At 55.4% G+C, this 26,843-nt stretch overlaps 1 protein-coding gene across 1 annotated transcript in view; it reads right to left on the reverse strand.

The window, feature by feature from the left end:
• Nucleotides 1-26,843, reverse strand: part of KATNIP (katanin interacting protein) — a 113,606-nt gene that overhangs the window by 23,415 nt on the left and 63,348 nt on the right. The window contains exons 14-18 of the mRNA XM_033102108.1: nucleotides 20,309-20,446; nucleotides 10,462-11,329; nucleotides 3,392-4,117; nucleotides 2,417-2,622; nucleotides 104-182 (exon numbers count right to left, since the gene is read on the reverse strand). Of these exons, the coding sequence (XP_032957999.1) occupies nucleotides 104-182; nucleotides 2,417-2,622; nucleotides 3,392-4,117; nucleotides 10,462-11,329; nucleotides 20,309-20,446 (2,017 nt within the window). The remainder of the gene's footprint in view (nucleotides 1-103; nucleotides 183-2,416; nucleotides 2,623-3,391; nucleotides 4,118-10,461; nucleotides 11,330-20,308; nucleotides 20,447-26,843) is intronic.

Here is a 26,843-nt window from a genome sequence, read left to right on the forward strand (position 1 = left end):
GCCTGGGTCTTTGTGCAGTATACAACCTGTGCAACTGTCCCAGTGACCATGACTTCCGCCATCCCTGCAGGTCCCTCTGACAATACCCCAGGAGAGTACTCACACATCCCATGGTAGACGCCTGGCTCTGGGGTGGTGATTTCGGTCACAGGCGCACTGGGTGGCAGCTCTAGTCCTGGACCCTGCACACCAGTGAGGGAGAAACAGAGGGAAAGGGGGTGATTTTAGTGATACCCACATAGCTGGCTGGCCGTTTTTCCAGCTACTGCGGCCCAGCCCACGCCCCAGGTAAGCCCCTGTGTCTTTTCTGATGTTTCCTGTCTTTGTGGAAGCTCCGTGACTGGTGACAGGAACAGGCTCAGAACTTGTGTGTCTGAGTCCTTGCCAGAAGGTCTTATTGGTAGGGGAGGAGCTTGACACGACCAGTGAAGGTGACTAGATGTTGTGGGACAGGGAGGGACCCCATAAATGTTTATCTAGTCAGCTAGAGGAAAGAAGGAAGGAGAAAGGGAGGGAGGGAGGGGGGAAGAAGGGAGGGAGGGAGGGAGGAAGAGAGGAGGGAGGAAGGAAGGAAGGAAGGAAAGAAAGAAGGAAAGAGAAAGAAAGGGAGGAAAGGAAAGACGGAGGGAGGGACGGAGGGGAGGAAGAACTCAAGCCATAGAGAGTGGCTCTCAACCTGGGACCCAGGCCGTGCAGTTTTAAAGCTCCCGCGATCCCCAGGGGGGGCCGGCGATTCCCAGGGGGGGCCCAGGTAAAGAACCCTTGGTCTGCAGACAGCCAAAGTGGGTCGCCACACCCTACTTCTTGGGTCTCGTGTACAAACTTTGCTCGTTAGATCTGTGCACCGTAATCAGGGTAAAAGTGCCTCTAGCACTTTGCAGACAGGGAAGCTGAGATGCAAAACGAAGTGAAGTCACTTGTCCGGCTCTCAGACTTTGGGTGGGGATGGGGTTTCAGCCCCAGTGACAACTGAGGAGCCATGGCCCAGTCCTGGGAGCAGCCTCTCGGGGCCCTAGTCCCGCTGTGGGGAGGAGGGTGCGGGAGGTGGCCTTCCAGAAGCACCCCGAACCTGGCCAGCCTCTGGCCAGCAGGGAAGGTCACTGCCCTGTTCCCCACGTCCCTTCTCCTGCCCTCCCTCGCACCCTGCCCTGCCTGAGCCTCCTGGGACAAGCCCTGGCTGCAGTGACCTCGACCTCCAGAAGGTGGGGGTGCAGCCCCGCCATCTTTAGGGGTGTGACCCTGCCGAGACACTGGCCCCTGTGAGCTCGGGTTCCTCCTGTCTCAGACGAAGGTGGCCCCTCCCTGCCTCTCACAGTCTGGACCCTATCAGAGCACCTTAGAAGGGACTTCACAATTTGGAAAACGCGGGGCAACTGGAAGACCTCAAGGTCAACTCCCAGCTGGAGACTCATAATCAAATCCAGACAACAGACGTGTTTTGTGGTCCGCAGAAGGTTTGAAAACATTTTGAATTAGTTGCCAACATTTTTAAACTGGGAGCTTTTACAGAAAACTCCAAACAGGGGACCTCATTTGAAACAAATCATAACAGACGTCAACACGGGCTGGCAGCTGTTGTCTGGGTGGAGGGGCGGCTGTTTCCCTAGAGGTGGGAGGGCCACCCCCAGCCAACACCAGGAAGCAGGCCAGCGCTGCAGGGTCATGACCTTGCCGAGCCTGTCCTTTGGCTTCTCCTTGGTCCACCCCTTCCCCCACGCTGTTTCTCCTTGTGGCCTTGAGAACGTCCTGGGGACCTGGGGTCTCCTCACCTTGACTATGGACTGACCCTCGCTCTGAAGGTCACCCTTCATTGTAAAACAACTGTTCGTGAATTCAAAGCATAGACTCTGGAGTCACACATTCAAGCTCTAGCCTTGTTACTCTCCTGCTATGTGCCCCTGGGCCTGTGTGAGCCTTGGTTTCCTAAATGGGGATACAAATTGGCTCTACTCCAGGGGTTGTCGGGAGGGATGCCCACATCTGGAGCACAGTTCGTGAGCAAGAAACGATCGCCGGGGCTGTCATTATTTTCATTCTAAGGCTGCCTAGTCAAAGCATTTCAAGTCCCCCGCGTCAGAAACAACGGGGAGAGATCCGAACGCGACCCAAAGCAAACCTCCCCCCAGACGGCCACCTCTAAATCACAGAGATGACACAGAACGGATTTCTTCCAGCTTTGATTAAAATTTGAGGTCTTGCTTCACTTTGGTGGAAAAATAAATATGTAAAATAAGAGTCATTAGGGAATGAAATATGACACACAGGATCAAAAACGAAGGGGAGCAATGGGAAGTGTCAGAGGAGCAGCGCCAGCAGCTTCAGGACCATCTGTCTTCATCCTTCCGCTCTGCTCTGAGTTAGGAGGAGACACCTCGAGGGCGCCCCTGCCCACCCGCCGGCCCCCTGCCAGTCCTACCGGGTCCTCGGCCCCCAGGCCGGCCTGGGTGTAGGGCCTCTCGTCCCCCTTGCCGTCGGCTGTGCTGGGCCTTCTCAGAGCCTCCTCACACGGCAGCCCGCAAAGGCTCTCCACGTCCACGTCAAACGTCTCATCCGAACAGAAGATGGCCTCGAGAATGTCGTCGTCCGTGGTGAATAAGATCGTGTCTCCGAAATGCTCTGGGGCTGAACGGGTCACCAGGGAGACAAGAGTCAAGTCACCCCCGGTTCCAATGGTTTGGAGACCAGGAACCCAAATCCATCCACCTCCGTGCTACCAAATCCCAAAGCACTAATACTGGTTCTTGATGTGTGTAAGTGAGACTTTGCCTGCTTCACACGAGGGCAAATGGAATTCCTTTACCATGAGAACCGCAGAGATCGAAAGAAGGGACCTAATCTAATGAGAATCACTGACTGGCCAGGAACTAAGGGTGGGGGAGGCACTGTCCCAGAGGCTCACCCAGATCCCCGCTGATCCTCGGTGGGGAGGGGCTTGCCTGGAAGATGTGGAGTTATGCCCCCCACCGACCCGGGGAGCCCGCAGGGCTCCAAAGCTCTGCCAATTTGCCTCACGTAGGACAAACCGCGCAGTTTCCATGCCAGAGCTCCCCTGGGTCAGGCTGAGGCTGGGCGTCCCCTGAAACCCTATCCTTGCTCACCCCTCCCTGCAGGGGCACCCTGCGCCCCTCCCTGCACTGAGAGCCCTCCCTCAATCAGTCCCTTGCAGAAGAAACCCCCCGTGGCAGGCTCAGGCCGGTACTTAGCCGAGGCGTTTCCGTGAGGTCAGCTCTTGCACAGCCACGCGGCCCCAGGTGAGGAACGGGGCCGGGTCTGTGCAAGAGCACGACCGAGCGGCCTCTGGTGAGCCAGTGCCAGTGCGTTCAGTGTTTCCTCTGAGCCTCCGTGAGCAGCAGGGAGGGGCTTCGAGGACACTCTCCCCGACACACCGTACCTCCCGTCAGGGTCCCCGGGGCCTTGGCGATTTCTCCTTTGAAGATGCACTGCGCGTCTAGCAGGATCTCAATGTCCTTCACGCCGCGGAAGGAGTGGATCCGCGATTTGTTGTAATTCCAGATCCTGATCAGGGCGACGTGACAAGGGCGTGGGAAGTCGATGGAGACCGAGTGGGGCCTGCCAGGCGTGAAGGGCGCCAGCCAGACGTGCATGTCGTCCTGCGTCCTGTTCACCCCGTCGACGAGGTTGGTGACCACACGGGGGTCCCGCCCGTAAGCGGGTAGAATATTGATGTCGGGCGGGTCCGCCTGGATGTTCGCAGCCCGCACCGGCTCTCCCCTGGAACTGAAGATTTCTATCCCGTTCAGGCCTACGTAGTGCTTGTCTCCCCAGGTGGACTGGATGTCAATGACCAGGTGCTGTCCGTAGGGCAAGACGGGGATTTTAAAGTCGCTCCCATCGTGGTCGTCGGTGGAGCTGTCGTCCGGCCTTTGCACCGGCTCCGGCTTCTCTTCCTTCCAAAGGGGCGGCTGGTCGCTGTGCCGGCTGCTCTTCTGCTGCTGCAGGAAGTCGTCCAGGATGTCGCCCTGGAACTCCATGGTGGAGATGCGTCCCCGGTGGGAGCGGTCGAAGGCGCTGAGGGAGTTCCAGGACTCATGCAGCGTGAGCTCCTGCTCGCTGCACCGCCGGGGCCGTGGTGGCGTCCCGGTGGACCAGGCACCATCTGGAAGAAAGGGCATGGGATGGGCGAAGCCCCGTTAGTGGCGCGCGTGGAAGTGGGGACCCTTAGGGACTGTCTCATCTAGTGGCTCTCCGCTGGGTGGAGTCGCCCTCAGGGGAACATTCTAGAAACCGGTGAGGCTGCTCTTGGCTGTCTCAATGACTGTTGACCCCACTGGCACTTGATGGGTGGAGCCAGGGATGTTATATCCTGCGCGGCATGGCATGGCCCACGCACAGAGCACGGTCGAGCTCATGCAACATTCAGGTTGGTAAAACACGGTTTATGCTTACCCGAGTCTGGCACCTAGTTGGTTTACAGAAAGCAAAGTATTTTTCCAGAGTACACTGAATTTTCTAAGAATGCAACTACCACGCAAATCAAGGGAGGTCTAGCTGGTTCTGTTAGAACTTTTGCCAGAAGTCACTCTCCAGTTCAGACACGTACGTGATCTGTGGCCTGAGTTAGCAACGCAAGGGTCTGTTCATACGGCTGTCATAGTCACATGACGTCCACAGTGGTTTCAAAGGGCTGCCTAGCGGTAGGTGGGGGGCTCGGAAAAGAAGGTAAAGGAAAAACAGCCAGTGGCGCTTTTTCATTTTAGACGCAGCTTATCCTGGTATGAGTGGCGGCACCAATGCGTTAACATGAACTTCGTGGGTGGTTTGTCGGAAGGGTTTTTATTTTTTTCTTTGTCATCGTATCTTCTGGGTCCCCTACATGTTTGTTTTTACAATCAGGAAAAAAAAAATGCTATGGAGAAAACCGAACGACCCAGGTATATTGCAAGGTAAGAAACTGACGTCAACCTGTGGCTAAACCCGCTCCAAGAGCTGCAGCCGTGTCCCCAGTACGTGGAGAAGAGGGGGGCTGCCTCTCAGGCCCTGCTCTCCTCCCTGCACAATACAAAGCTCTGTGACACCGAGCAGGGGTCTGTCCTCTCCGCCACGCCATGGCTAACTGCCAACTCGGGGTGTCACTCTGGAAAAACAGCAGCTGATGACACTGACATTCTGTTTTTGCTCCCTTCATATCATACTGTGCCCTGCATTCCATTTTCTGCCTGTCTCCGAGGGGGCCCGGCTCCATCAATTATCTCCTTTCTCCAGAATCTTCAATCACGCCTTCCCCACTGGCACCTTCCCGTCTCCCTGCCTGCAGACATGCATAAATCTCTCTACCTGCAAGAACAAGGACGCGGCCTGACCCTGGGGCGCCCTCTTCTCCCTGCAGTCACTCTATGTCCCCATCAAGACCATCCTCTCTCCACCCCTGCCAACCGCTTCCTCTCTGTCCAGTTATTGTTTTGCCCGCCCCGACTCCACCTCCCCTTTTTGTAGGAACAACACCCTGATTTTCCTTCAGGGATCCCCCACTTTCAGGTCATCCAGGCAAAATGTTGACAGCATCCCTCTGAGCCAGGCTCGTGCAAGGAACAAGGGCTCCTTCCACGGGTGCTGCTGAGCTGGCGGGATGCAGGTAAGGAGCTGCCGGCGGCCACCTTGCCACCCTGGGCGGGGGGGAGCATGCCTGAGAAGGACGCCCACGCAGGAACGGGAGCCGAGAGACGGAGAGAGTCCCTGGATTCAGCTGTGCCTGAAGTCACACCTGGTGGCTTTCTGTCCCTTTGCATCCACAAGTCCTACACGTAGCTCCCAAGGCTCTCCACTGAAATGACCTTCTCCAAGTTCAACATCCCAGGCAGCGACAGTGCCCCTCTACCAGCTCCGGAGACATCACACCTCCCTCGTTCTCCACCTCCCTGCCGACAGGACAGCTCCTCCCTCTAGTATCGGGGGCCTAGGCTCCTCCCCACACCCTAAGTCTGGTTGCAGCCAAGGCCTCAGCTTCATCCCAGCCCCCCAACACCTCCATCCTTCTGCCTCCCCCAGCTCCTGGCTCCAAGTTCCGGTTTCTCTCCCCCAAGCACCACCTTCCACTTCCAACAATCCCTTGGAAGGTCCGCTCTCACTTCAAACTCCACCTGCCTAAAATGTGGTCTCTCAGGGGGGACTGTCTCTGCTTCGCTAAAGACAAGGAAAAGCAAAGGAAATCGCGCTCCTCCCCGTGCCCCCAGGGCGCGGAGTTGGCCCTGCCCACCTGTCCGCCCTTCCCCCTGGCCACCCTGCTCCCCCAACGCTGGCCTTTCTTGCCCGTAGATACGCCAGAGCCGTTGTCCTTGCTGTGCCCTGTGTGGGAACGCTCTTTCCTCAGATCCCGAGGTAGCTGGCTCTTCTCATCGCCCTCCTCCTTGGAGAGCCTGCTCTGCCCTTTTCCTGCTGTGTCCCAGTGCCTGGCACAGACCCTGGCACAGGGAGCTCAGGGAAGAGGGAGACGGCTGGCATCAGCTTTACGTCCCTGCGTTCAGACCCAGAGGTGAAGGGACTCCCGCCCACCTGTCAGCTCTCCTGCACTTGTCCTCTCCCCTCCTTCTCATCAGCCATCAAAAAAGACCCCGGGGGTTTCTTCTGCCCTTTCCTGCAGGACTGAGGCTTCACCCCTGGCAGAAGGAGCTTCCCATATGAATCATCAGATTCTGGTTTACTGTGATTTGATTTCCGTGGGTGAAATGAACGGCCAGGGTTGGTGTGCAAGAGCACCGAGGAGACAGCACCAGGTGTCACGTGCGAGAGACTCGGCCTGGGCTTCTCTGTGCGAGAAAGGCGGGACTGTCTGCTTTCTGACCTCTTCTCCTCAGTAGGTACACCCGGGGTCGTGATGGCAGAGAGGTGCAGACTTGGTCCTGGACCTCGGAGATGTGACAGCACACTGGGGACCCGCATGTCCCTCTGGCTGCAGGAGGACACGCGACTCGCTAGTCCTGGGAGGCGGGGCGCCCCTGGGGTCAGCGCTGTGTCCCGTCTCTGTCAACATTCCTGCTCAGAAGTCGGAATGGACGACAGAAAGCTGCTGCTTCGGTCTGCCGTCAGCGCGGTCTGGGAGGGGCCACCAACAGGAGACGACAGGACTGAGAAAACGACTCCTCAGTGGAGAAGAAGATGAACTACGAAGTCCTACGCGCGCTTATAAAAATCGATGGCATCACCGTGAGGTCTGTGCTAATTGCTAAGAAAACAGGAAATGAAACCGTACGTAAGGAGATGATATGACAGCGCCGAGTCTGTTCTCCGTGGACCTCCCGTCAGTCAGAGCCAATTGAACAAGGAATGGACACCTGACCCAAGCTGGCCAATCAGCTTCTCCCCTGAGACTCTGGAATCGGCTGCTGGAGCCAGAGCCGGGAAACTGTGTCACGCCAGGGTTGCGAGGCCATTTCCTGCTGTGTGCACAGATCAGAGAAAGCCGATCCCGGGAGGAAGAGTGAAGGAAAGCCGGTGACCTGCAGAAGAGCAGAGGCGGGACCCAGCAGCCCTGGGGAGACAGGGAGGGGTTTCCTTGGTGACTGCCAGCTTTCTGGTTCCTCCTTGCAATTCCATGCGAAGGGAAGTTACACGTCCTGACTTTGGGGGTCCAAGAGCGCCGCAAGCATCCTCCAAATAACTCCCCCTTTACTCCTCAAGACAAGATTTCATTCACCTGCAGCCAGCTGACCCCTGATGAAGACACTTTCAAAATGCAGGCGTTATTACAATGAGACATTCTGGTGGGTGGAAGACTCTCTAGGCTCTGTCTTACGGTGACAACACAATTCCAGTGCCAGAAGGAACCTGGCAGCCATTCATTCTACCGGCACGGATGGAGGGCTCAGCCTGCACCTTTCCGGGAGGGCAGGGCTACGGGATTTGGCTCTATGTAACGGGTCACTGAAAATTTCAAAGCAACTCTCTTTTTTAGCACGACTGGCTTAACAAGCATTAGCTCTCAAGGGCTCTGTTCTTAATGTGTCGTTGAGCCAAGCAGTGAAACGTCTGGAAAGAAATTAAAGTGAGACAAAGTCTTCTGAACTTGGACCAGTTAGAATAACGCCCATCACCTCAGAACTCCTGGTGGCTGTGTCTGTTTACCAGGCTCTCCCAGGGGGAGCGGCTGACGGTGGCTGTGGAAACAGGGCGTCATCACAGGGTCGTGGTTCGAAGCATGGATTCTGGGGCAGGATCACGTTGGTCCCAATGCTGCTCTAACCCTTACTGTCTGTGCGCCCCGAAGAAAGTTACTTAAACCTCATGTTTTATCTGTAAAGGGGGACTGGCATGAGAAGTAAATAAGCTCCTTTGAATACCGCTGCCACCTGCCACACACCCAGACACCACATCCCTTCTTCTCACCATTCCTCCCACACTTAGAGGACCCACGGGGAGCTGGGCACCTGGCCCTGGGGATCCCATCACAGGTAAGACCGTCTCTGCCCTCAAAGGGCTTCTCAGTTCTCCTTCCCCCGTCGGATGTCCTCCCCGACACCCAGTCACCCCGGGTTCAGTCCTGGCGGGGTGAGCCAGTCGCTCATCACAGGAAGGCGCGCTGAGTCCGAGGGGCCTGCTCTCGTGCCCTAAGTGACATTTCAGGGGTCTGAAAGAGGCCACAAACTCTCTACGTTTCTGAGTGGAGACGGGCTGAATGCAGACCTTCGGGGTCTGCCTATGAGTCAGTCATGGAGTCGGAACTGAGATGATTCAGGAGAAAAATGTCTATGCAGCTGGCCCTCGAACAGCACGGGTTTGAACCGGGCAGGTCCGCTGAGCTGTGCTTTTGCTCAATAAACACGCACAGTACTGCAAATGCATTTTCTCTTCTTTATGATTTTGTTAATAACACGTTTTCTCCAGCTCCCTTTATTGTAAGAATACTGTACATAGTACGTGTCACATACAAAACACGTGTTGATCTGTTTATGTGATCGGTGAGGCTTCCGACCAACAGAAGGCTCTTCGTAGTTAAGTTTGGGGGATTCAGAAGTTACACGTGGATTTTCGACTGCACAAGGGGTTGGTGCCCCAGCCCCATGTTGTACAAGGGTCAGCTGTACAGTGGGGTTGGCTGCATACACCAAGAGGCAGCGTCACCGAGTGGGGACAGTGACGACGGTGATATTACCAATTACAATAATAGGAGCAGCTGACGTCTGTTGGGTGCTGTTAGGTGCCAGGCACTGTACACATATGCCCTCATCTGACCCTCCCAGCACCCATGAGATGGGCACTACTGGCACCATTTTACAGATGAGGAAACTGAGGCTCAGAGAAGGGTCAGACGTGCCCACGGTGTGGGGTGGCCGTGAGAAACCAGGCCGCGTGCCCAGGCAGTCTGGCTGCAGGGCTCGCGCCCATGTTGTGGGGTGGGGGTTACATTCCAAGGCTCTTGGGGTAAAGCCCGGCCTTGGAAGGTCCGAGTGCTTTCGGGATGATAAAGGATGGACAAGCTAGTGTTGAAATGATGGCCGCCGATTATGGAGCCCTTTCCACGTGCCGGGCTCTGGGTACTACTGTGTGAAGCCATCGTCTCCTTCACCCGTCCCAACGCTGGGGAAGGGGTAGCGGGGAAGGGGGTCTTCATGCCCATTTTATAGACGAAGACGCTGCTGGGCTCGGAACGTGGAAGTGCCCGGTGCTGTAAGTCCCCGATCTACAAGCAGCCGAGCTGGGGTTCAAACGGCTTCACCCCTCGTTGCTGCACTCCTTCTCAGGAGTCAAATCTGAGGGCAAACATGCAGAAGCCCCGCCGTTGGGCCCCTCCTTTCAGATACCTTCGAGATAATCTTCTGCAAAGTTCACAAAGCAGGTGAGTCCTGCCAGCAGACGTGTATTTTCTTTTTTGACCCACACAGTGGTTTATAAATAATCTTTGTTTAAGTGACCACTGCTGGGAAGTAAGACTAGTCTGTATTTCTGACTTCTGTGGATGAGAAGAAAAGGGGGGTCGGGCACCCTGGCCTTGCCTTCCTGAAGGCCAGAAGCAGCCTGGGTGGAGCAGCCGCCGGTCCCTTTCGACGGGCCGTGCGACAGCCGTCACCAGTTAGCTGCAGCCCTCACCACTCCTTATAGTATTTCTGGCACCCAGGCAAGTTGCAGTTGCCATTTGTCAGTACGCTTGCGTTATTTTTCTAACCGTAAAGAAAAAAGTGAAGTAATTAGAGACCAACGTCCCCCTCAGAGGTGGGACAACAAAGTCGAGACTGGAAAAGCCATGCACTGCAAGAAAAAAGGAGTGAAGGGACATATCTTGGTGGCCATGACGACGTCTACGAGTTTAACATGCAAAGTGTGTCTTGCCCATTTCACTCATTGCTGCCATCTCTGTGGTGCCCGAGATAGTAAATCTGGGACCCCCGGTTGAGAAGAAACCCCTTGCTTTGCAGAGGAGGAAACTGAGGTCCAGGGAGCAAATGCCCTGGTGTCAGTGAGTGGACCCCAGGGATGACGGAACCGGGTGAGATGGCCTCTCGAGCTTACCTCTGCCGGCGGGCTGGCCGTCGCCGTGACCACTGCTGGGGCTATCCTTCTTGGGGCCCCTCCGCCCACTGGCTGGGCGTTCCCTGTGGGCGGGCTGGTGGAAGATGTCAGAGTCATCACTGCAGACTTTGGGGGTCGCCTTCTGGGCTCTGTTCCCCGAGGTGACGCTCCGGGTGCTCGCCCGCCCTTGCTCACGCCTGGGGCCTTTGTCCCCAGCCTCCGTCTCTCCGGGACCCTCACCGACCCACACGACGTCCTCTGACAGCAGCCTGTCTCTCCGGTCCAGAGGCTTCTCAGGACTCAGCCAGACGGGTTTTGGCTTCCTGCCTCCCTGCGGCCTGCCTTTCCCCGTGGGAGAAGGCTGGAGCCAGGCTGGCGTTTTCCCTGGTGGCTCAGAGACTTTTCTGCCTGTGAGGTTTCCCAGCTGCTGGCTCAGCGAGAGCTCCGGGTCAGGGGGTGCCGGGGGAGGGGCCGTGGGCACACCCCCCACGGAGGCAGGGGCCTCTAACAAGCTGACATCGTCCTCTCGCTCAGGCAAACTGTCTTTGATGCAGTCGGGAGAATTCATCCTTTCACCACATAAATTTCCTGATGCAGACAGCTTCACGTCCACGGCTGCTCCGGCCAGCTGCGGGTAAGTGACACTGCACTCCTCGTCCCCATCCGTGCTGGCCACTGTGAGGCCATCTTTGCTGTCCTCCCAGGGGGCGTTCCCGGTGTCCTCCGCTCCCTCGTCCGTCTCATTTCGCAGGCCGACCGGGATGATCTGGCCGGCGGGGGCCTCCCCACCTCCTCTGTCCAACTGGCCATCAAAGATGAGGTTTCCGTCGACATAAACCTTCACGTGCTTCACACCGAGGTCAAGATCCTGAAAACACAGAATTGAGCGAAATGAAAACGCGTAGCATCAGGGTGATGTTCCTGGCAAAATTTTCAAAGCAAGAGATGAAAGAGAGCCATGTGGAATGCGAAGGAGAACGTGAGTGTTACAAAACCACAGCCCCGGGGATGTTAAATAAGGCTCCCTCTCAGTTCTGTGTGAAGCCTCACATGCTTTATAAATCAAAGGCGCCCCTAAAGGGCGGCCTGATGGGCTCTGTCATCGTCCCCTCCTGCCGGGACGTCTGTAATCGCCTGCTAATTCGTCTCCCTGCATCCTGTCTCTTGCTGCTTCAACCTCTGCTTCACGCACCCACCAGCGTTCATCTCCTCCCAGCGCCCGATCTGGCCCACTCATCCCCCCCCTTGTGAAATCTGCAGGTTGTTTTCACTGCTGATAGAATTCTCCTTAGTATGGTTCCTGCGCCCCCTGTCTCAGAAAAGCTTGACATGAACATAAAACGTGGACTCCCTGGTTCCTGGGGTATCATGCTTCTTCGGGTGTCCCAAAAAGCAGAGCCTGAGAGAAGGAGCTGCGTGAGTGCAGGGAGCTTATTTGGCAAGGTGCTCCCAAGAGGGAGTGGGGCAGGAGGACACCCCGAAAAGGGTTTCGGGCTGGTCACGGCTGTGGGCGACGGGGGCTCCATCCCCCTGGGGCCCTCTGAAGAGCCCACAGAATGAACCTCAGAGGGGGAGACTGTGGCATTCATCCACTGACTCCCCGCTGCTGAAGGCTGCCCCTGGGGGCACAGTGGCTTGGGGAGAAGGACCCAGGAAGAAAGGTGGGGAGCCTGGAAACACGGGGGAACCGCCCTGTCAGTCTGTTGGGGACTGTTCCACCTCACCTGCGGCTGCAACCGGAGTGGGGTGTGGGGTGGACACTGCGCTTGTTACATGGTGTCCAGACAATCCCGCCATGCACGGAAGGTGGACAACCTCAGGCCAGTGGGATGGACCCTGGACCCCTCGGCATGACGCGACACAAGGGTCCCTGGCTACCCTTCCCTCCCCGTGTCCTTCCCCCTGACACGTGAGTCCAGACACCACGCAGGCATTCATCTCCTCCTGCCACGGCCCTATCTGTCTCCTTTACATAAAAACACTTAAAAAGCAGCTTTATCGAGGACATACCTCCCCTACGGTAAACTGTACATTTTTAAAGTGTACAGCTCAGTGGGTATACCACATGCGTATACCCACAAAATCACCTCCACAATTGAAACACTGGACACACCCATCACCCCCAAAGCTTCCGCGTACCCCTGGGTAACCCCTCCGTCCCCCTCCCACACCCACCCCCAGGCACCCGCCCTGCAGCTTTCTGTCACTAGAGTTCACATTTCCTGGACTTCATGTAAGAGGAATCGTGCCCTCTGTCCTTTTTCTGGCTTAGCTTGCTCCGTGCGGCATAACCACCTGGAGATGCATCCATTCAGTGCTGCTGCTTTTTCTTGCCGAGGAGCACTTCAGCGTTGGGGGACCCCACCATCTGTTTGTCTGTTTGCCCGTACAGCAGACTCTTTGAGGGTCACTGTCCCCACTGCTCTCTCGGCCCCGCTGCGGCCGGGCCGCTGCCTCCCCGTCTACCTGGCACCCGCTTTGCCAAGGGCACCGGTAACTGGGTGGCGGAACCTCCTTGTTCGGGCGGGACGATTCTGATTTACTCCTGTGCTTCCGGTGTGATCACTGTCCCTGGGTCACTAACTGGTCTCTCTGCCTCCACTGTGCACCGTCGCTGCACCCCTACCCTGAACACACACACTTCATGTCCTACATAGGATCCAATCGTTTTTGTAAAAACGACTTAGCAGATCATGGCAGCCCCCGGCTTAAAACCACCCAATGGGGGCTAGCCCGGTGGCTCAGGCGGTTGGAGCTCCGTGCTCCTAACGCCGAAGGCTGCTGGTTCGATTCCCACGTGGGCCAGTGGGCTCTCAGCCACAAGGTTGCCGGTTCGACTCCCGCAAGGGATGGTGGGCAGCGCTCCCTACAACTAACAACGGCAACTGGACCTGGAGCTGAGCTGCGCCCTCCACAACTAGGATTGAAAGGACAACAACTTGACTTGGAAAAGAATCCTGGAAGTACACACTGTTCCCCAATAAAGTCCTGTTCCCCTTCCCCAATAAAAAAATCTAAAAAAAAAAAAAAAAAAAAACCCCAATAATTTTGTGCTGCACTGAGAATAAATTCCGTCCCCCTTGAGTGGCCAGTGCGCCTACGGGCTCTGTCCCTGCCGACTCCCCCTGCCACCCTCTCCCTCCTCCCTCTCCTCCTTGATCCTGCCACCTCATCCCCAGCTCGGGATCTGGACAGTTGCCTAGAAGGTTCCGCCTCAGGTATCTCAAGGTCGGCCCCCGCTTGTCTTCCCAGAGGTCTTCCCGACACTCTCTAGAGCAGCCCCTGCCTGTCCAGTCTCCTCTCTATCCCATCGCCCCGTTTTACTGCCCTCTTGTCTCTGAAACGGTCTTACTGGCTTTTTCACTCATTTATTGTCCCCCCCCACCCCCACAGTTAAGCTCTGAGACAAGCAGAGGCTCTTGTCCCATGTCGTCCAAGGGCCCAGCAGGTGCCTGGCACCTAGTAGGTCCTCCATGATTGCTTTGGAATTATAAGGGAATCCACACAGGTGTCTTCCCCCCGGCTCTCTAACAATGAATGCTCTGAGAACAAACCTGCTCAGGGAAACGGCCGCCTGTCGGTTTCGCCCCCAGCTCACTTCCCGTTTTGCTTTGGCTTCTGATCTGCTCTTGGGAAATGGGATCTGAGAGCTGTGACCCCTGTAGCTTTCCTGAAAGCCCAGGTGAGTACACTCCAACTCAATTTCTCGTTGACCAAGTCACTGCTACTTGGTTTCTGTGGCGATTTAGAAGGAGACCCGTCAAGCCTGTGTGACACCCCAGGAACTCGGCGTCAATTGTCCAATTGCAGGATGGCAGGTTACTATTTGCCGCCTGTCAGAAAAGTCGATTCTCAAAGCCCTGTTTTACATGTTTATGTGGATGTATTCTCTGCATAGCAGAGGCACCGAGCAGGTGTGTGATGTGAATTAATCAGGAAACAGCTATTCGAGAAGGACAGCGCGGGCAGCTCTCAAAGACTAGCTTCGCAAAGTGACTGCCATGGAAACATCTGGTGAGACAGAAACACTCCCATTTAAAGAGGCTGCGGGGTGGTGGGAGGACATCCAGTCCAGCACGGCCATGAGGGGGCATCCTGGCTTTCATAATGGCATGTCTGCTTTCCAAAATGTGTTGTCTGCCTTTCACGAACAGTCTGGACCACCAGCGGACCTCTCGCCGTCTGCCACCCGGCTCTCTCCAGGAAGTCTGGCCAAGAAGGGACATAGTGAGGGCATCAGGCTAGGGCAGGGGTGCGATCTCGAATGCCCACAGGGGCTGGCCAGGTAGGAGAGAGGTGGGCTAGGGTGGAAATACAGGGGGCGCTGGGGGTGCTGGGGGCTGGGAGCTGGGGGCTGCCTGCTGGTGCCCACCTCTGCCAAGTCTCCAATACTCTGTAGGTCAAACCAGCCATATCTGTGGGTGGACTTGGCCTGGGGGTCACCAGAGTGAGATCCAGGGCAGGGGACAAGTAGCAGTCACTACTCTGGGGATGCCAAGTGTGAAAAAGAAAGGGCTGCCATGCTGTTCTGGGAACAACCCCACAAGATGGGCATTAGGACCCATCTTATAGATGAAGAAACTGAGGCTCAGCGTTCCCTAAGGTCACAGAGCTGGTACACGGTGAGGCAGGCTGGCCGGCATGCCCGAGGTCCTACGGCTGCCACCCTCTGGGCCAAGCTGGACCTGGAGAAGGCCTCCGTGCGGGCCGGCTGGCCGTGGGTAGAATCAGCCAGTGGGACTCAGAGCGCCACTTTTCCTTTTTAATATGTCTCCGTGGACTGGCTCTCTCCTACCCCCGTCCTGTCTCCCTCCTCAGTTCTCAGAGGCTATCGCTGTGGGCACTGGGCAGGGAGTGTGTATGCCACGTCCTTCAGACCTTTTTCTACATATTTATGGGCATGTTGACATAGCTGTCATCACAGCTCAAGGGTGCAGTTAGAAGCCACGTGAGATGCATGTGTGCGCCGTGGAGAAAGCAGGGTGGAGGGCTTTGCGGGGCCGTGGCCCTCGGCGTCCCCACAGTGAAGCTTCGTGTACGGGATTGTCTTTGGGAATAGCGCCAGGGAAGAAATTCTCTCGCTCCTTAAAAGCCTGCATCCTGTCCTGCTTTACAGGGATCAGGAATTTAGTCCCGAATGTTTCCTCCTTTGCTCTGGCTTCCAAGAAGTCCAGGGGGAAACACTCCTTAACCTTTAGAACCGCGTGTGTGTGTGTGTGTGTGTGTGTGTCCTTCCTGTTTCCTTGGTGCTAATATTTTCTTCCTTGTTTAACGAAAGAGCGTTATTGTGATGCTTTCCTTGACGTCACCTAAAGTCCTTTTGTAATGGATTTTCAAAGGGACCCTGAAACTCTCACTGGCATGAGAAAACCAATGAGATAACGGGAGCATCTTCCCTCGCCCACATCCTGGCTGCACCCCTCCTTACAGTTGCAGAGACTGAAAGACAACTATAACACAACGAAATTAATGTTCTTCTGATCTAAGTAATTGAATCAACTCTGCAAGACCACTTTGTTCCCTGGCCCCATCCTGTCCCGGGAGCACAGACGGACGCAGGCGAGGTTCGGTCGTAACAACCACCCAAGCCCAGGTGTGGCTTTTACACTCATGAGTCACCTTCCCCAGAGACAAACACCTGCCTTAGCACAGCTGACAAATTCCGAAGAAAAACATTGCGAGCAAAAGAAGAACCCCAACTCTGGGTGGGGCCCAGAAACCCTCTCACTGCCTTAGGTCAAAACTCGCCAAGATCTGGGCTGAGGCCCCAGCTTGCAATCCCTGCAATTTTTATTCAACCCAACAAACACCACGTGGGCCCTTCCAGGGTCCCGGCCTGCGTGGGATGCCAACGAAGGCTCTTCTGCTTAAAGCAGTCTGTATAACGGGACCCAAACGCAAACCCTTGTGAGCCAGAGCCGCGGGGGGCGGGGCCACGGGGACTGGTGCGCGGGGAGAACCACGCCCACAAGTCCAGGGGGGCCGGGTTCACTCGCCCACCGATGCCACGGAGGGAGCGAAACCAGCTCACCAAAAGCCAATGTTCCCATGCCGTCAAGTGTTTCAAAGCTGGACAACACTAGGAGGGCCACACCGAGTACATTTGCAGGATGGATTTGGCCAGGGTCGCGTGTGTGTGTGGGGGGCATCGAAGGCCCAGGAAACTGAGGGCCACCCCAGGGAAGCGTGTGACTTGGTGTCCCAAAGGACGTGGCTGGAGACCACTAGAAGGAGCCTGAGGCAGGACAAGGGGGTGGGGAGCTTGGGGACAAAGAGAGACTCAAGCAGACCCTGGACGTTTCCAAAGGGAGGATGTGTAATAAGAATTCTGAAAACACCACGTGAGCCGGCCGAGCTCTGTCTGGGAGCGGCCATCGGTGGCCGGGCACGGCCTCTGCGCCCTGGTCTTCTTCCCAGGATGCCCCCGGGAAGCACGTGCTAGCAGTGGACCGCGGCCACCCCCAGGCGCCCTGCAGCCGGCAGGCCCGTGGCTCAGGCGCCCTCCACCACCGCACTGGCCACTGAACTGCGGTTTGCTACTGATCCCCTGGTCCCTCCCGGAGCAGGCGGCGTGTGTGACTCGGGCCCCAGCACGACGTGTGAGCGTGGGGTGACTGGTATCCTGTGCTGGGGAGATGCAGGGACTGAGCAGATGAGCGAGTGGGACGGGGAGACGCATGAGGAGGCCACTGGCTGAGATGCGTCCAGGGCTGGGCGGCAGGCAGAAGGGGGAAGGAGGAGCCGGGTTTGGAAGGAGACAGGTTTCCACAATGGAAACGTAGGACTTAGGGAGGGCTAGCAGGGAGAGGCAAAGGGAGGAGAGGAAGACTCCAGGTGGGAGTCAGGCACCGCTGCAGAAAGGAGAGGAGGCCAGGAGCCCCGGGGCAGCAGCACCTCTGGGTGCTCATCCACATGAAGTGAAATCACCACCCTAAAAAGGAAGCTGCACTCCCATGTCCACTGCAGGCCAGACAGGGAACCAACCTCAGCGACGGGTGAATGGATAAAGGAGATGGGGTGCGTAACATACATACGTGTGTATCTATACACACTCGCATACAATATGGAGTATTATTCAGCCATGAAAAGAAGGAAATCCTGCTATTTGCAACAACATGGATGGACCCTGAGGTCCTTGACTGAGTGAAATAAGTCAGACAGAGAAAGACACATACTGCGTGATTTCACCTACATGTGGAATCTCAAAAACCTCAACTCAGAGATGGAGGACAGACTGGTGGTTGCCAGAGGCAGGAGCTGGGGGAGGGTGGCGGAGGGGGCAGGAGCTCAATGAGTGAAGGGGGTCGAAAGGCACAAACTTCTAGTTATACGATACGCAAGTCCTGGGGGTGGCATGACCAACACGATAACTATAGTTAATAATACTGTTTGTATGTTTGAAAGTTGCTAAGAGAGTCGATCCTAAAAGTTCTCATCACAAGAAAAAAATTTTTGTAACTGTATGGTGATGGATATTAACTAAACTTTTTATGGCAAATATATATATATATATATATATATACTGCCAAAAAAAATGTATGCAAGTGGACACTGTGGTCAACGTGCTCAAGCAGTAGTTCGCCATCATCAGAAGTGTCTGGCCACTGATGGGAACCACTCTGAGCACCTCTTGTCGTTGCAGAAGTCAAACGTGACTTGTATTCATCTTTTGTTACCAGTACATATTGACTATTACGATTTTAATACAGTTTTCCTTTCTTAAAATGCGTATACATGTTTTTGGCACCCTCTGTATATATCTCAAATCATTACATTGTATACTTAAAACTAATACAATGTTATATGTTAATTATATCTCAATTAAAATACAGAGATAAAATAAAGTGCAGTTTTTCAGCTGCATTAGCCACATTTCAAGTTCTCAGTGGTCACCCCTGGTTGGTGGCTACTGCACTGGACACATCACAGTTAGCCTGAGGCTTTAAGAAGCACGATCTTTTCTAGCACCTTCTTGTCTTATGTTCTAAAGAAGCCGTGGTTGGAGTATCTCCCCAGGTCTAACTTTTCTTCCTTGGACTCCCATACACAAAACTCTGTATTAACAAGCCGTGTCTACCAGGCCGAGCTGTATTTCTTATAAACTCATTTAACACACAGCAATGGCAACCTTTGGAGAATATTAAATCAAACCAACCTGCAGCTGCACTCGTTTGCACCTTCCGCCCCCCGGTAAGTTCTGGCAACAGATGGGCGTACACTGCGTTACCTAAGGGGCGCCCCCGTCAGGCCACCGGCCCCCACTCTGCTCTGTGGGTAAAAATGCCTCTCATCTCTAATCCCTGCAGCCACCAGCCACGGGCTTTGAGCGCCTGCAGCGACACCCTGATGTCCTGCTCCTCTTTCTCATTCTCAGCACACAGGGAAGGTGAGTAAAGGTTAAATAGGAGGCAGGCCTCGGCCAAAAGGAATGAAGCTTATCTCCTTTGTAATCCAGCACAGAAAATCCGCTTTTTGTGGCCTAAGATAGATATTCAATGGCAGGGACAAGCTACAGGGCGTGGGCCTGGGCAGCCAGCACTGTCTCACTGCTCATTCTAGAAAATGCTGGGACCACCTGCCAGGAAGCGCCCAGAGGACTCGGGCCTGAGCGGACACGGCCCCAGACGCCACTGGGGATCTGGGGGCAGCCCCTAAACACACAGGGAGCCACGCTGGCCTGTGGGGAGGGGAGGCTGACATTCTCACAGAAACTTCCTCACTTATGCCAGGGCTTTGGACTGGTTCTTACATTTTAACTCAAACATAGAAATCAGAGAAAACTTCCATTGCTTCTCTGAGGTAGTGTCAGTCATGAACGGAGCCCACCTGGACAGTGTCTGGGGGGTTACCCTTCAGGTCCCCAGAACCTCACGGGTGTTTATCGTGGGAGACTCAGCAGGAAGCAGTACAGAAGGGAGGACAGGAAGGAGAGGAAAGCACAGCCTCTCCTGACTGATCCCGTCAGCCTCTGACCTGCCCACCACCCTGTGCAAGGGCCCTAACACTGACTCCCAGGCTCTCAGCTGGATATCAAAAGGGTAAGACCACGGCTTCTCGGTTCCTGGGGAATGAACTTCATTCATTCGACAATCATGTGCTTCTACTTTGAACAGAGCGGGTGGTGGAGACGACCAGGCCCTGCTCCCAAGAGGCCCCCGGTGCTGTGGGAGGGGGACAGGCGTCCTTCCTCGGACAGGGTGATGATGGGACATAGTCACGAGGCCCTGAAGTAGTGCAAGGGTCCGGGGGCAGGCTGGCTTCCTGGAGAGAGTGACCGGCCGGGTTTTTCAGGAATGGGGGGCAGAGGCAGGTGTTGGGAGTTGAGCTAGATGGGGGGGTCCGGGACTAAAAGGGTAACTAGCCCCAGGAGCACCGGCACACCGGGGAGCTGGTCAGACACAGAATCGGGCCCTGTCCTAGACCTGCTGAATTCGAACCTGCACTTTAGCAAGGTCCCAGGTGAGTCATGCCGGTTTGAAAAGCACTGGCTAAGCAGCAAGTGGTCCTGGAGTCTGACCGCAGGGGTTCAAAGTCTCACTCTGACGCTTACTGGCTGTGTGATGGAGGGCACATTACATAACCTCTCTGTGTGTCTGTTTCCTTATCTGTTAAAACGGGACCTCAGTTGTGTTTCCAGGTCCCCAGGAGTGTGGCCTGATGCCACATCCCAGACCTTGGGGGAGACTCAGCTCCTGGTGGCTCTGACAGTGTGAAACCCCCCAGCAGGCACATGCTATGCCCAGCAGGGCCTCCTTGTACCCATTCTGCAACTTCAGGAATCAGGCTATTAGACAGCACTAAATGCTTCCGTCAGATGCCCAGCGAGGAAGCGAGGCCAGTTACTTACGCCATCAGCAGTCCAGTAATTCCAAACCTTGATACTGGCCAGACCGAAGGCATGCAGGGGTCTCACATTGCGGATAACAAAACAGAGCTGGAGCGGCAGGTGGAAGGGGCACGTCCACAAGCAGGGGTCTTTCTTGCTCTGAAACAACAGGAAGAGAGGGAAGTCGTCAGTACACGTGTGCCTCTCCCAGAAGGACGCCAGGGTGACTGTTTCTTTGCCTAATGAAAACCAGGGCAGGGCTGAGGGCTGAGGGCTGAGGGCGGAGGGTGGGCAGCCAGGTCTTCTCTACAGAATCCGGGGCCGGGTCTTGGATTTCACCCCGTCTGGACTGACCCTTGTCCTTGGCTCAAAGCTGCCACTCAGGCCTTTCTGCTCTGCCATCCAGACTGAATCTAAAATGCAGCGACTTTATTTTAATCAAGGTAATCGACTCTGAGAAAAGCACAGGGAAGGATGGAAAAGAGCCACCACGGGCCCTATCTGATAAACCTGCCAAACGGAGCCTTTGATTTCTTTCCTTTCTTTTTTCTTTTTTTTGTACTTGTCAAATTAAAAAAAAAAGAAATTAAATGGAAAAGAAGCTGGCTCAGGCATTTGTTGGGACGGGGCCATGGCACGAAGCGGCAGGAGTTGGTCTGTTCCCTCTAAGAATTTCCAAGCCTCAGGACCCCGCTGTCCAATTTCCGCCCACCTGCCGGACAGGCTGCCAACGCCGCTCTCACGGCCAGCGGGGCAGAGAGCCCCAAAGCCTTGCTGGGGTTTTCGTTCGCCCCAACCACATTTTACATCGTGAGTGCTGTGGGTGCAGATGGAGAAGCCAAATCGGGGTTTCCTCAGCTCTCGGGGCCTCCTCTCTTATCTTTCCGGTGCCTCTTCGGCTGTCTGTCGGGACCGTGGGTCCCAGGGATCCCCCCACTCGCTCAGCCTCTGTGCCTTTGCACAGGCTGGGCCTCTACAGGCAGCACGGTTCCTGCCCTTCTCACCCTGGGGAATCCAGCCCAAATGTGCCGTCGTCCCCCCTGGTCACCGCTTCTCTTGACACTCTCTCCTCCAGGTGCGCGCCCGCGGTTCCTTGCAACGGCCTGAGGTGGCATTTCCCTCAGTGTCCCACGACAGGTCACGCCACGCACACCCAGCTGTGAGCTCTCTACGGGAAGCGGCTGCGTTGAATTCATCCCAGAACCCTTCGCGTTCGGCACAGTTCCTTGGCACATGGGAAATGCCAAAAAAGCTTTGTCGAATGAATAAATGCGTGGATCAATGAAATTTACCTCCTAGTATCTGTCCTCTCATTGAAACTTTAGAGAAGAGATTATAAACTGGATTTGGCCTGCACAGCTATAGTGTTTGGCTCATGATTGTTGCAAAAAAAAAAAAAAAAAAAAAAACAAACAAAACAAAAGGCAAATTCGTTGCCCACACTTAAACAATGGAGAGAACCCCACTGGATTCCCGCCTTCTGGAAAATGGGGCAGAATGGGGTCCCTGACAGCCGTAGGCGGGTGCTCTCGGCACCCCAGTCCCCAGGACTCCCTGCTTTTACACCTGCCTCCCTCCCTCTTTACGCCTCTGCTGGCCCCACAGGCATCTGAGTTTCGGGTCCCTGCTTAAGGGCTGATCAATTCTAAGCCCCAATAAGTAGCGGCCGCACCTCTGCCACTGGCTGAGTTGTCCCTTTTTCCTGACCGAGAGCATTCGGCCTGTATCTGAGCCGCCTCCACAGATTCCTGCTACTGGACAGAACCAGGGGAGGCGGAGACTGGCTGCCTCTGGGGGTCTGCCAGCCCCCAGGAGATGGAGGCCCAGGCTCCAGCTGCCCAGAGAACAAAGGGGGCCTGTTCCAGTGACAATGGCGCCTTTCAGGCTGCTTTTGTTCAGCAGGGGAGATGAGTTCAAGGGGTCCTGACTTATTCTGGCCAGTTTCTCAAGCTCAGCAAGAACTTTTCGTGCTCTGGGCAGCTGTGAAGGCTCAAGGTAGCACATCTCAAAATCCAGCGGGGGGGTCTCATTACTTCACCGAGCTGGGGCCTAACACGGGCGCCTGACAAAGGCACAGGCTCCAGGCTGACCGTGGCAGGCGGGTGAGAGGGCTGGAATTGACTTTCTTTCACAGTTCTGTCAGGAGGAGGAATCGCGGGAGGGCTGAGCGAGAACCCTGGTGTTCAGAGTCAAAGGACATGGACCTGTGGAGAACCGGGGGCCTCATCAGCAGCTGAGCCTTCTGATGTCTCCTTTCCACAGACTGAGCCTGAGAGGAAGGCTGACAGCAAGCGCCGAGAACGGACCCGGGATGTGCTGGGCAAACCCCCCCCACCCCCCACGTCACAGATGGTCAGAAAGAGGGCCACGGAGGAACCAGGGCGCCTTCACGCTGCCACTGTTCTCCCAGCCCAGGGAGGCGCGTGCTGCGTCACAGAAGGAAGTCCAGACCACAGCCAGGGCAGGGGCCTGCCAAAGCGGGGCGGGGGCGGGGGGCGGGGGTGCACCTAGGCTCTTAATTCATTAATTCGTTCTGCCGTAGTCTGGATTCCCCCAGAAGCAGAGCTAAGGCAAGGATTTTATTGAGACAGCAAAGGAAACACAAGGTGGAGCGTGGGGAACAGAGAAGGAGCAAGGCGGCCCATGACGAGTGAGGTACCAAACTAGCCTGTGGGCATCGGAGCCCAGCCCCACCTGGGGAGCTGGCAGCCAGCGTGAGAGATGCCTCAAGGGGCTCCAACCATGGGCAAGGCGGCTGGGGTGCTCCTGGGGGCTCTTGCCCACCAGTGTGGGCCTGGGGATCAGGAGAAAAATCCTCCACCAGAGAAACATTGGTGTTGGCGGTCGGAAGGGCAGATGGTGGGCACCAAGTGGAGCAGAAGGAAGGCCAAGGGCTGGGGGTGTGGGGGGAGGTACCCACACACCTGATATGCCCCCGCCCAGCAAATCCGGAGTCCGTCCTGGGGGTCAGGCGCTGAGCTAGCTGCAGGGGTGTGCGAGAGCCGCGCTTACCAGGTCGCGGCTCAGCTAGCAGGGGAGGCAAACACGTAAAAATGCCAAGGAAAAGAATCGAGCAGGGATGAATTTGATGAAGAAAATAAGAGAGCACGATTAAAGAGCAGCTGAAGGGCTATTTTAGAATGGACGATCAGGGAAAGCGTCTCTGAGGAGGTAAGTAACTTTCTAACTCCGGAAACAAAGGCGCTTTGCTCTTCCAGTGTTCACCTAACACAAAGCCACCCACCCCAGGGAGATGCCAGATGGAACTCACAAGTAGCCCCGATTTAAAAGTATTGCAATAAAAAAGAAACCAACTACTGATATGCATACAATTTGGATTACATTACACTGAGTGAAAGCAGTCCGTCTCCAACAGGTTACACACGGGATGATTGCACTTGTGCGGCAGCCTTGAAATGACAAAATTATACAGATCAGTGATCGCCAGTGGCAGGAACTTCTCTCCCCAGCACTGAAACCCTGGGCTGGGGAGCAGGTGTGGGGCCAGGACCCCTCACTCCTCCAGGGGGGACTCCTGAAGCCAAGATGTCCCTCCTGGTTTTTCACAGCCACACATGGGTGTGGGACCAGCCTGCTCTGTCTGCGTCTCTCCTGCCAGCCTCGACGTGGCTTCTGTACGTCCTTAGTTCTCTAACAGAACTTTTGCTCAGCTAGACTTCAGGTGGTTCTCACTGAGGGTTGTCCTGTAGTTTAGTTGTCGTTCTGATGTAGAAGAGAGTGGATGCAAGCACAGCGTTTACCTACTCCGCCATCTTGACCAAAACTCCAGATTTTCCATTTCTTTTACGTCAGTTTTGGTAATTTGTGCCTTTCCAGGACGTTGTCCATTTCATCTAGAATATCTCATTTGTTGGCAGACAATTGTTTATAATATTCCCTCATAATCGTTTTCATTTCTGTGATGTCACTAGTAGTGGCCCCTTCTTTCATTCCCGAATTTCGTGATTTGAATCTTTCTCCTGTTTTTTCGTGCTCAGTCCAGCTAAAGGTTTGATAATTTCAAAAACAAAAACAAAAACAAAAAACCCAACTTTTGACTTCACTCAATTTTCTCTATGCTTCTTCTAGTACTCTCTATACTATTTTTTAGCATTTTCTGTGAGTATATAATTAATTCCAAATAAAAAGTTCCAAAAAATGTATTGTGTACTGTTATGTGCTAGGGATAGAATAGGACAGACACAAACGTGCATGAGGAAGACAGGTAACGAACAAGCAAACAGGAGCGTTTCTGACAGTGAGAAGTGCTCTGAAGAAAACGCAAAAGGCTGATGGGATAGAGCCTGGGGTGGGGAGGGGAACAGGACACCCCCAGGCTGTAGAGTCGGGGAAGTCTGGCTGAGAAAGTGATATATGGGCTGAAATCTGACTGAGCAGAAGGAAGCCAGCCCTGGGAAAATCTGGAGGAAGGACGTAGTGGGCAGAGGGGGCCACAAGGGCAGAGCCCAGAGCAGGGAGTGAACTTGGCAGGTCAGTGGCGCAGAAGGAAGCCTGCAGCTGCTGGAGCCGTGTGTGTGTGTGGGGGGGGGGGGGGGCGGGGGAGGTGCAGGGCAGCTAAGGAGCTGCTGGGAGGGAACTGGAGGCCTGAACACAAACAGGCTCCCAGGCCTGGGGGACACCCCCGATTTTACTTCTAAATGCAATAGCAAATCACTGCAAGGGTTTTAGGTAGGAGAGGGGTGCAAGCTGTTATTTTTTTAAAGATCGCTTTGGATATAGAGCAGATACATGAGTGGATGGGGCAAGAAGAGAAGAAAACGAGGTAGGAGGCCGTTTCATAGAGCCAGTAAGAGGAAACACTGGATCCAACTTGGGAGATCCTAGTTGAAATGGAGAGAAGGGGCCAGATCCGGCTCTGTTTGGGGAGTAGAGTCAACAGGATTTGTGGGTGTGTTGGAAGGCCGGGGGGGTCGGGGGGGCAATCAAGGAAGAGGCTCAATGGTGGGCCTGGGCAGCTGAGCAGACGGCATTTACCAGGCACGAGAACGTTGGAAGAGGAAGAGAGGTGAGCGTGGGCAAAGGAGTCAAACACGGGTTTCAGATCTCTGAAGTCTCAGATGTCCGCAGACGTCCCTGAAGACATGTGAAGCAGAAGGTGACATTTCAGTCAGGAACTAAGAGAAGCAGGCAGGGCTGGGTGTCTACATTTGGAGTCATCTTGAAGCGACGGGACGGGGCGAGGCGGGGAAGAGAGGTGGTTGGGTATCAAAGGGAAGAGCCTTTGCCCAGGCGAGGGGCACGCCCACATCTTTCGGCCCCCAACCCACCTCCACCCAAGCAGCTTCTCTTCTGAACCCAGGCTCCACTTCCAGGTACCCTCTGTTCAGCTTTCAGCCGGGCTCTACCACCCCACGGCAGTGTGGCCTGGGGCAAATCACTCTGTGACACTTGGTTTTCTCGTTTAGCAAATGTGGAGTGTCACCCAAGGTCTGTCGTGAGGAATTAAGCGAGGGGTGTCTCAGGCCCTGGCTGGCACACTGTGGGTCGTTAAGAAACCCCAGTGCCAACTGGACGGTTCTGAGAGGCAGTGTGTTCCGGTGGCGCTGGGCCTGGCACACAGGACGGTATCAGGGAGAACCCATGCCAGGGCAGCAGGGGGCATCCAGCCTGCCCACAGCCGGACCTGGACATCCAGCAGCCCCGGGTGAGACAGCTGCTTCATGTCCCAGCCTCAAAGCCCCAAATAAGAAAACCCCAAACCCCCCAGAACCACGGCCCAAGTCCCCACTGCTACGTATCACCTGGCAGAGCGGATGAGCCCCTGCCAACCAGAGGAAAAGGGAGAGTAATCAGCAGAATGAGTCGCCATCAAACGCAATGATGCTTTTTATAGGCCCTGGAATGCTCTATCCTGTACAGCAGGCTTCCAAAATGCCACTGCTTTGTGCCAAGGGGTTTGGGAGAAGGGGCAAGGCCTAGTCCAAGCCCCAGCAGCACACCTGGCAGCCCACAGGCTCAGAGCAGGAAGCCGACAGGGGACGTGCAAGGCCAGTGCACCCCAGTGACTGGGACCTACAGGACCTGTTTCTCTCAAGGCTCACGACTGCAGAGGTGCTGCTCCCTGGGCGTGCCTCACGCCACACAGTCCTGCCCTGTGGATGGTGGCGCTTCTCTCCATCAAGCACCTGCGCCACCTTTCTTTCAGTAACAACCCTGAGCTTCTCCAGGGAGAATTCCCTCCCCACCCAGGTGCCCGGCCTTGTACCGAGGTTGGCTCATCCGCCTTACTCTCCTGGACTGGGCGTCTCCAGCAGAGTGGCAGGACGACAAAGCAACTACGCAACTAGTCAACCAACAAAACACTGCCTGTCCCCCCAACAAAGACTACGAACCCTCAGTGCACACACATCCCCGAATGCTTCTTGGAACCGCACCACGACCACGGGCCTGTCCGCTTCTGGCCTGGGGAACAGTGAGTACACCGGTTACTCAAAAGACGTGCAACAAAGAGTTCTTTAAAAAATGTGCTCAAGTGAGCCAGACTCAGCTTCTGTTGCTGGCAAAGAAGGGTCATAATGGATTACGCACACCCTTC

This window comes from Rhinolophus ferrumequinum (genome assembly GCF_004115265.2).
Source record: "Rhinolophus ferrumequinum isolate MPI-CBG mRhiFer1 chromosome 15 unlocalized genomic scaffold, mRhiFer1_v1.p scaffold_54_arrow_ctg1_1, whole genome shotgun sequence".
Taxonomy (NCBI): Eukaryota; Metazoa; Chordata; class Mammalia; order Chiroptera; family Rhinolophidae; genus Rhinolophus; species Rhinolophus ferrumequinum.